The sequence below is a fragment of the Phoca vitulina genome, unplaced genomic scaffold (genome assembly GCF_004348235.1).
Source record: "Phoca vitulina isolate PV1807 unplaced genomic scaffold, GSC_HSeal_1.0 scaffold6, whole genome shotgun sequence".
In the NCBI taxonomy this organism is placed as follows: Eukaryota; Metazoa; Chordata; class Mammalia; order Carnivora; family Phocidae; genus Phoca; species Phoca vitulina.
In genome coordinates, this window is record NW_022589709.1 from 16,527,391 (window position 1) to 16,537,154 (window position 9,764).

General features: G+C 51.9%; 1 protein-coding gene across 1 annotated transcript; it reads right to left on the minus strand.

Moving 5' to 3' along the window:
* Nucleotides 1-2,962: 2,962 nt before the first annotated feature.
* DUSP1 (dual specificity phosphatase 1) lies at nucleotides 2,963-5,993 on the minus strand. The gene is made up of 4 exons (XM_032403722.1): nucleotides 5,375-5,993; nucleotides 4,960-5,105; nucleotides 4,388-4,607; nucleotides 2,963-4,007 (listed from the first exon to the last, which is right to left on the minus strand). Exons 1-4 carry the CDS (start codon nucleotides 5,739-5,741, stop codon nucleotides 3,637-3,639), a joined length of 1,104 nt encoding a protein of 367 aa, XP_032259613.1. The 5' UTR covers nucleotides 5,742-5,993; the 3' UTR covers nucleotides 2,963-3,636.
* Nucleotides 5,994-9,764: the final 3,771 nt, after the last annotated feature.

Genomic DNA, 9,764 nt, shown 5'->3' on the forward strand with positions numbered 1-9,764 from the left:
TGCCTCTGTGTATGGCAACCAGAAACCACCGCAGCCAGCAGTTCTCGGAGCCCGGCTCCCGCACCCCGCCCCCCCCCCCCTTTATTTTAATCTCCTAAACTGATTTGTCAGCAGCAGGAAGTGACATGACAGCTTTCCTCACAAAAGGGAAACTCCTCCGCGTTACCATGGGGATGGAGGCCACTGTATGATCACAGATTTATATAATCTTAAAGGTGTACACACCATGATGTCATCCGAGATGGGCAGGGGAGGGAGGGAGGGAAATGGACTCCAGAGACTGTAAGTCCGAGGCAAATTAGCTACGATTTGCAAAATTCCAAGGAAAGGAGAGGATGCGGTGGAGGCGTTTGGGGCTGGAACTATCCTAATGGAAACCACAGAAAAGCATAAAGAATGCATTGATGCATCTTCTAAGGCTGGGAGGAATCTTACCCATCTGATCCAGGGCAAATTGGTCATTTTAGAGGTGGGAAAACTAACACCAGAAAACTGCTAGAAGTTGTTAGGAATGGGGGATGGGATCTTAGTGTACCTCCAGGGCCCCGTACCTGCCAGGCACTTGACATTCATGAGCCTATTTCCTCCTCACAGATGAAGCAGGTTATATTATCCCATTTCACAAGTAAGGTTGCTGAGGCCCAAAATGATAAATCGTTTTTCCACCCCCAAATTATGTGGTAAACCATGCTGATGTCTGTTTGGCTATAACATTCACCCTTTCCCCACTTCCTCAAGCTGTCTTTTGGACCGAACTAGGACTTCGGTTCCCATTCTTCTTTTGGACCCAGGTTCCAATCTCTGCAATGCTGTTTACTTGCTGTATGAACTTGGACATGTCACTTCCTCTCTCTGAGCCTCAGTTTCTTCTTCTGTAAAATGGGTGCTGCTGCTAAAGGTTTTCATGTGAAGGTCCATAAAGCAGCACAGTGGCTGGCACGCAGTGCTAGCTCTAAAATTGAGAGCTATTATAACCACATTACAAGTAGTAAATGATGGACTTGTCTCTATTTCAATCTCCCCTTGAGAAACAAACATTTTAATAGTTTGAGCATCTTTCTCCTCATCATGAGGTACTTCCCCCCCCCCCCCCCCCAGAAAAGCAGTCTCAGGCCAAAAGTGACATACTCCAGAGGGCCCAAAGACCAGGAATCAGATACATGGAGCAAGAGGGCTGTCACCCCTACTCTCCTGAGCTGGTGAGAGTGGAGCAGCTTGCATTGGGAGAAGTGAGTGAATTGTTTTCACTGGCGGCTCCCTTAGGCAGCCGCTGTATTTTTCCACTGCATGGATCACACTGGAGATTAATTTTGGTTCAGCCAGTGCCTGCCAAGCAGAAAGCAATGGCCTGAGCCCACAGGGAAGTCAGCCACGGCATCTGCCACGGACTTGAAGTTGCTGGTATGTTTCCACGAAAGGAGATATTCGCCATAGTAAATTTCTAGGGTTTGATAAAAACACTGGGTACAGTTTGTTTTGAAAGGCGTGAACACACTTGCAGTTGAAAGCCCAGCCAAGGAAATGAGCTTGCCAGCTCAGGGTAAGTTCTTAGAACTTAAAATACAGGGATCTTTCAGTCATTGAGAGTCAAGTGGCAGATGGTGAACCAATGGGGAAAGGTCAAGGACACTGATTGGGTGTCAAGGTCTTAAATGACCTGGCAGGACCAGGACCACTGTTCAGGGGCACTACTGGAGAAGTAAGAGGTTTCCTTTTCTGCTTCCTACATCACTTTGTCCAGAAACAAGTGGGGGGGGTAGGGTAGGGACCAGAGCTACGGGGCCAGTAACCCAAGAGCTTCACTGTTATTTAATTCAACATTATAGACTGGCTTATGGGTAGGTAGTCAATTACACCTTCTTTGTTTTGGCCTGTTCGGCAAGAGTAAAAATCCAGAATCTTGCCCTGAGCAAATCAGATTTGATTGCCTATCTTCAACAAAATTATGAAATCAGACCAGCAAGTGACCTGGAGGCAACCACCAAAAATTCTGTGTGTGTGTATATATATATATGTATATATATATGCTAGCATGGATGTATTCCAAAGCTTTAATGATCAGGTCGGGGGTGGGAATTTCAGGTGATTTGTCTGTGTTGTATTTGCTCATAGCACTTCATATTCTTTTCATAAGAATAAAGGTCTTTTCAAAGGCGAGGGAAAAAAAGAGAGCACGTGAGAGAAGCAAGTGATAAAGTGCAAGCCACATAGAATTAGGGAACAAAACAGATGTAGGGCCCAATTCCCCCCACTGCCACTTAGCTATGCTGGGTCTCAGCATCTTTGTCTGCAAAAGGGTCCTGCTGAGCTGTTTGGGGAACAGGTAGCACACACCACCTTACACATAGCAGTCACGTTTACGTCAGGTGTTTTGGAAAACCATCGTCCTCATGATTCCAACACGGTTCAGAAAAGGTGGCTTTTTATATTATCCTGGGTAAAGTATTAAATAAAAAAGGCAACCCAAGCAAATGGTCATTCCTTTTTGGCTCTGGGAACACTTGGGCTCCCTGTGTAACATGGTAGGAATATATGGGTGGTCACCTGGAGAGTTCAGCTACAGTACCTGGTTTTCCATGATAGATCACACTTTTCTACCTCCCTTGTAACCCAACCATCTTGGATTGGAAGGGCCCCCAAGTAGTAGAAGACCAGATCCCAAGACACACATCTGCGAGGCCCTTGTCCAGATTCTGGTTCACTCATGGGAGAGGGATTAGTTGGGGCTGCCCAATAAATAAAGCATTGAGGGCGCCTGGGTGGCTCAGTTGGTTAAGCGACTGCCTTCGGCTCAGGTCATGATCCTGGAGTCCCTGGATCGAGTCCCGCATCGGGCTCCCTGTTTAGCAGGAAGGCTGCTTCTCCCTCTAACCCTCCCCCCTCTCATGTGCTCTCTCTCTCTCATTCTCTCTGTCTCAAATAAATAAAAATAAAATCTTTAAAAAAAAAAAAAGCATTGAGATTTCAATAGAAATGCCATAATTTATTCTGTTGTATAAAAAAAGTCATCCTTACATAACAAAATGTCTTCTTAAAAGAAGAAATATATTATTTCAGCTTATAAATAAACACACAACCACTGGCAACTAAAAAAACCCAACACTGGTGCTTCCCATCAGTGCTGAACACAAACCTGCTTAGGATATATTTACAGGATATTACAGTACTCAAACACAAAAATTGAGGTATTTGGTTCTTCTAGGAGTAGACACTGACATTTGTGAAGGCAGACCACCTCCACAAAAATAAATAAGGTATATTCTCATAGGTATGTGTCGTCAGGAATGATAATACTTGTAGGTATGTCAAGCATGAAGAGTTCCTACAAAAAACAGGAGCAAGCAAAAAGAAACCGGCTCATACACAGAGTCCTTTCTCTTCTGCCCCTTTTTGTCAGAGGGACTTGATGTACCCACTATATATATATATATATATATATTGGTCCCGAATGTGCTGCGTTCAGCAAACATCTTGATGCTACATCATCACTATGACTGCTTAGGAACCCATTGGAGCTCGGGGTGAAATTAAATAAATAAGGACCAGCCCTCAAAAGCACCCTCCCCAGAGTTATTGCATTTCTCCTCAAGGAGCCTAGAGTCCCAGTGGGTTATGGAGATCACCTCCCGTGGCCTTTCAGCAGCTGGGAGAGGTCGTAATGGGGCTCTGAAGGTAGCTCAATGCACTGTTCGTAGAGTGGACGGGGATGGAGACAGGAAAGTTGAAGACCGTGGTGGTGGACGTGCTGCGGTCCAACACAGCCATGGCAGGGCTCCCAGCCTCTGCTGAGCAGTGTGGGGCCAGGACCTGCGACTCAAACTGCAGCAGCTGGCCCATGAAGCTGAAGTTGGGGGAAATGATGCTTCTCCTCTGCTTCACAAACTCAAAGGCCTCATCCAGCTTGACTCGGTTAGTCCTCATGAGGTAAGCGAGGCAGATGGTAGCTGACCGGGAAATGCCTGCCTGGCAGTGGACAAACACCCTTCCTCCAGCATTCTTGATGGAGTCTGGAAAACAAAGGGTGGCTGGTTACTTGAGAGCTCAGGGGAACAACCCCAACCCCAGGCAGAGGGTGCCTAAGAAACGTGTGTCCTATCCAGAGATAGGTGCAAAGAAGAGTAAGGGATTTAAACCAAGACCAGGCATCTCCACCAAGCAGAATGCTCTTGGATGGGTTAAGTCAATTCAACTTTCTGAGCCTCAGTTTGCTAATTTGTTGAATGGGACATCAAATCCCTATTTTGCAGGGATATTGCCAGAACCAGACTGATATTTAATGTATGGAGAAAGGCTCAGACGAATGTCATTCAAGTCCTTGCCACAGAGTTGGGCTCGGTGACTAAAATGGGGGGAGCAAGGCAGAAGTCCAAGGCATCTGTCCATTTACCTATGAAGTCAATGGCCTCGTTGAACCAGGAGCTGATGTCCGCCTTGTGGTTGTCTTCCACAGGGATGCTCTTATACTGGTAGTAATCCTCAAAATGGTTGGGACAATTGGCTGAGACGTTGATCAAGGCAGTGATGCCCAAGGCGTCCAGCATGTCTTTGCGGGAAGCATGATAGGCACTGCCCAGGTACAGAAAGGGCAGGATCTCCACTGGGCCACCCTGAAATCCAGAAATATTCAAGACTTGTCAAGCTTTGCTCAAAGTCAAGGCCGGTGCCCACACCCACAAAAACTCCCTGCTGGAAAAATGAGTTGCAGGTACCGGGGGCATTTAGCACTGCTGTTAGAGTATAAATAAATAGGGGACTAAACCCATGTGCCTCAAGTTCATTGCTGTAGTGCCAGCAATTAGACTCCCCTCCATCAGATCACTTAACCATGGGATAAATTAATAGCCCTGTGTCCCCTCCCTTATAAACTTGCAGGTTACTTTGGATATTCTCACTAGTACTGCTCTTCCAGGCCTTTGCCAGCTGGTCCTTCCCCCCCCCTCAACACAGGCCCCTACTAACCTGATCATAGAGTGGGGTGCTACAAGAACTGCACCCTGATTCGGCGCTGTCAGGGATGCTAGTACTCAGAGGAAGGCTGAGCCCCATGGGGGTCGACTGTTTGCTGCACAGCTCTGGGCAGGAAGCTGAAAAAGCTTCATATCCTCCTGGGAAGACAAAGAGATTTGTTTCCATTAGTATCGTCGGGGCCAGGGCACCTTCATCCCACCCCCGCGCCCACCAGGGTTGAAGTTTACCCCGGAGATGCCCAGGCAAGTCTTTGTTCTTAAAGCCAAACAAAGCCAACGACAAGTCCCCGGACTAAGGCTCGGGCGCCCACGCGCTCCAGTGGGGCAGCCCCAAGGGGCCGAGGGCCAGGGGTCCCGCGGCAAGGCGGCGGGGGGCGAGCGGCGCCAGAGCTTCCCCGAGAGCGTACCTTTGAGGAAGAAGACTTGCGCGGCGCGCGCCTCGCGGCGGAGCGCCCCGGCGGCCAGGGCCAGGGTGCCGTCGCGCTTGGCGCCGTCCAGGGCGGCGCTGCGCTCGTCCAGCAGCACTACGGCGTGGTAGGCGCCGGCCAGCAGGCGGCCGCGCAGCTCGGCGTTGGGCACGATGTGCTCCAGGCCCATGGCGCCCTTGGCCCGGCGCCGCACGATGGTGCTGAAGCGCACGTTGACCGAGCCGGCGATGTGGCCGGCGTTGAAAGCGAAGAAGGAGCGGCAGTCCAGCAGCAGGCACTGTGCCGCGCGCTCCCGAAGCAGCGTCCGCAGGCCTCCGGCGTCCAGGGAGCCCACTTCCATGACCATGGCCGGCCCTAGCGCCCCCAGCGTGCCCGTTCTCGGTGCTCTTTGTCCTCGGAAGCCAAGGGCAGGGCAGCGGCTTTCGAAGAAAAGCCCGACCCTAGTTCTCTCTGCGCCGAACCCCAGACTGCCCTTAGACTGAGTGAGGGGGCGTCGCGGGGGACTGTCGGCCGCCTAGGCTTCTTTGCTGGTCCCCCGACTGCCCCTCCAGCCCCACTTACACCTATTACAGCCCGGCGTCCTTCGCAGCGAGCTCAGCCTGCGGGAACGTGTTTATATGTGGCCTCTCTGGGGGCGGAGCGGGGCGGGGCGGAGCGGCCGCGCAGGGGGAGGGGAGTTGTTTGTTTGAATGGCGATCACGTGACCGTGTGGTGACGTCACCCGCCCAGCCCGGCTCGGCGCCGGCGGAGCCAGAGGCGAAGACGTCATCCGCCTCGGAGCGGGATCCGCTGGCTGCTTGCTGGCTCGGGCCCCAGTCCGGCCGTCCGGCCTGCGCCTGGCGCGTCCCTGGGGATCCGGCCTGCGCCGCTCTCCGGGCCCAGGGGGGAAAAGAGGTGGCGGGCGCGCTGCCAGCCAAGGGCTGACCTCCGGGATCCGAACGGCCGGGAGAGCGGGCGGCGGGCCAGCGGCCTCCCCTCCCCTGCCCCCCCCCCCCTCCCCTGCCCCGCCCCCCCCCCCCTCCCCTGCCCCTCCCCCCCTCCCCTGTCCTTCCCCTCCCCCTCCCCTGTCCCTCCCCTCCCCCTTCCCCGCGCCCCCTCCTCCCGGAACGGAAAGGGGCTTCCTGCGCCTTTGCATACACGTGTGCTCTTTTCGCTCATTTCCTCGTCACCAGTAGCCGCGGAAAACTCAGGTTCCCCAGAAGAAGCGATTTACTTGCCCAATATCACAATGCTGGGGGTAGGGGAACAGAGAGGAACCTGAAATGAGGGTTGGAGAAAATGTAATGTTTGCCTATGGATATGTTCCTACTAAGGACAACCGGGGTGAGTTGGGGTAAAGTTCAGGGGAATGCTTTCGGCTCAGGTTTCCCAGACTTGTCCTGTTACTTAAGAAAAACACATTTAAACAAGTAAAATGCCTTCCAGTCGAAGCCCTTCTGTTCCTAGAGGATTTGGAGCCGAGAAAGGCGGGTAAAGGGACTGAAATCGAAAGTGTGGGGTCGTAAGGTGCGGTGGTGGATTGCGGGGTTCGGCGTTTGGGGAGGCGATTACCCCCCCCCCCGGCGTGGCTCGACAGCGCCCTCCAGGGGTCACTGGACACGTTTCTGGCCACGTTCGCTTAAGACAGCTCTGTATATGCTGTTTGGGCGCCTTACTATGCCCTAAGCTAAGGGGTTTCAGTCCCCACGCCCTGACCCTCGTCATCTATATGGGCTGAATTCGAAATCCAGTGCTACGGGGCTTTAGGAATCCAGGACGAACGTTTGGGAAGACCCCATGCGGCCACCCGCGCGGAGTCCTAGTGACGGCCCCCTGGGCAGGGGAGGGCGGCACCGATGTGCTAGGTACACAAACAAATATTGCGCCACCCGGCCTGGGTGCCGAGTCAAGAACATTCTGCGGTTTCTGCCCCTCTCCTGTGGAGAGGGGGGATGGGATGGGGATTTCAAGGACCCTGTGTCGTTGATCTGTGGACTATATCATCAGAGGCAACTTCTGCATTTGTCTTGTTTAGCTTCTGTGTTCACACATGCTCAGACTTTCTGTCTACGTTCTAGAAAAGTTCCGGGTTGAGTACGTTTTCTTAAGGGCATTTTCTACCTTTAGATGAACCCTGAGGACAGCAAAGAGGTCCTCAGATAATGGCAACACCCTCCCTATATCTTTTCAAAAAAAAAAAAATTACTTGTTTATACTATTTATTCAGCTGAGGAACTCAACATATTTTTTGCATTGAATCATAAAATGTTACAGCTGCTGACTTTTCACAGCACACCAACTTTATCTGCCCCATTTTTTTTTAACCAGGAGCATTAATTATATCTTCCTCTATCCACATTTAAAAAAAAAAACAACTTTTTATACAGCTATTATAGTGGTGGTGGCACAGTCTGGCCCTGGAGTCAGGTGTCTGCTGAGCTCTGTGGGTTTTTCCTCTTTATCCTTTTCTGGAAAGAGCATAGTTTGAACCCCCATGCTGTTATTTTGCTTCTGGGTGATCCTATGCTAATCTCTTTCCCTGCTGAGCCTCTAAGCCCACATCTGTAGAATGGGTTTACAACTGCCTACTTTGTGGATGGATTGAGGCCTAAGAGAGATGGTAAGGGTAAGGGACCCAGGCCCTACCTTACCCCTTCCCATTATGATTCACTAAATCTCTTGTTTTCCCCTTCCCAGCGAGCCATGTGTGTTTCAGGGTCTGGCATCAGAACCTGGGGAGAAGGTCACTACAAAACGCTGTTAGGTGTGGTTGGAACAGAGGCCCAGTTCAGGAAAAGGTCCCTCCTTGAGACCGACTAACACAATGGCTCGGGTCAGGGGGTGTGGTGGTAAAGGTGTAGCCACAGAAGACACCAGTCTAGGCAGTGGAGAGGCTGCTGCTGGCTGAAGATTGAGTCAGAGAGAGGCCCAACGTAATCTGGCCTATGGTGATGGTATTGGGACTGGAGTCATGGGCCTCGTGGGCACAGGGCAATGAAGGAGCATGAAATCAGTGAATATTGACTTGGGAGGGAACTGGGCCTTTCTGACCTGGGCTCTTTCCAGTTTTAGATGTGCTTAGAAATAAACCTGGAGGCAGTGGGGGGGGTAGTGGGAAGGGTTTGAACTCAGAAGGCCTGGATTCCCCCCCCTCAATGTGTGGCCTTGAATAAGTCACTTCCCCTTACTGAGCCTGCACTCCCTCCTTCCTGTGATGGCAGCAATGACAAGTACCCCAGGACTGTGGGGGACTCAGTGTAGCCCGGGATGGCATTACCCTACAAGCCCTATCCAAATCCCGCCCTCCGAATGGATTTTGGATCTGCCCTGGGGTCCCAGAACAGGGGGAGAAAGGGTGGCGCTCTCACAGATGGCCCCAGCTCACTGTCTACCCCGTGAACTTGGGCAAGCAGCTTAACATGTGTGAGCTTTGGTTTCCCCTTATGTAAACCGGGAATACCATCCATCTAGAACTAAGTAAGACCATGTGTGAGAAAGGGCCTGAGAGGGTCATGCCCAGAATGGATGCTCTCAGGAGAGGGAGCTGGCTCCCGCCGGTCATGTTCTCTCAGAATCCACAGGCCTTCGACTGTGCTGTCTGGCACCTCCTGCTTTTGCTCGGTACCCTCCACGACTCCTCCTTTCCCTTTCCCACCGAACCCAAGGCACACCGCCCCTGGCCTCACCCATCCATTCGGCCCCGCCCCACTACTGTGATTGGCTCTCTTGTTCTCTGGGCAAACTCCCTGAGCCTGTGTTCCCACCCCCACACCTTTGCTCACCCTGTTCCCCCTCCGCCTGCCAGGATGCTGTCCCCTCTGGGCTCAGCCATATCTTTCTCCATCAGCCAAGACCCAGCCAAAGTGGCATCTCAATGAAGCCTTCCCTGGTTTCGCTAACTTCTCCTGCCCTTGGGTCCTGGAGGACTTTGTCCAAACATTCTGATTGTGTAAAAGTCTCTTTGATCCTTATCTTACCCTCCCTGAGTTACGTGAGGGCAGGGACTGTTTTTCTCATCTTTGGACCTCCACACCCTACGACCTTGGATGCAGCCGTGGCATATAGTAGTAGGTTTGTAATCTGCGGCATGGGGGAAGAACTTTTCAAAAGCACGCTGTCGAGAAGTAGATGAAGAGAAGGGGTCAGAAATGTCATTTACGAACCTTCAGCTCTGTGCCAGCTGCATTACAGTATCATCTAAAGAACTAATCACGCGGGGCGCCTAGTGGCGCGGGCGGTTCAGCGTCTGCCTTCGGCTCGGCTCATGGTTCCCGGGGTCCTGGGATCGAGCCCCACATCGGGCTCTCCGCTCAGCGGAAAGCCTGCTTCTCCTTCTCCCTTTCCTGCTCCCTCTGCTTGTGTTCTCTCTCTCTCTGTCAAATAAATAAAT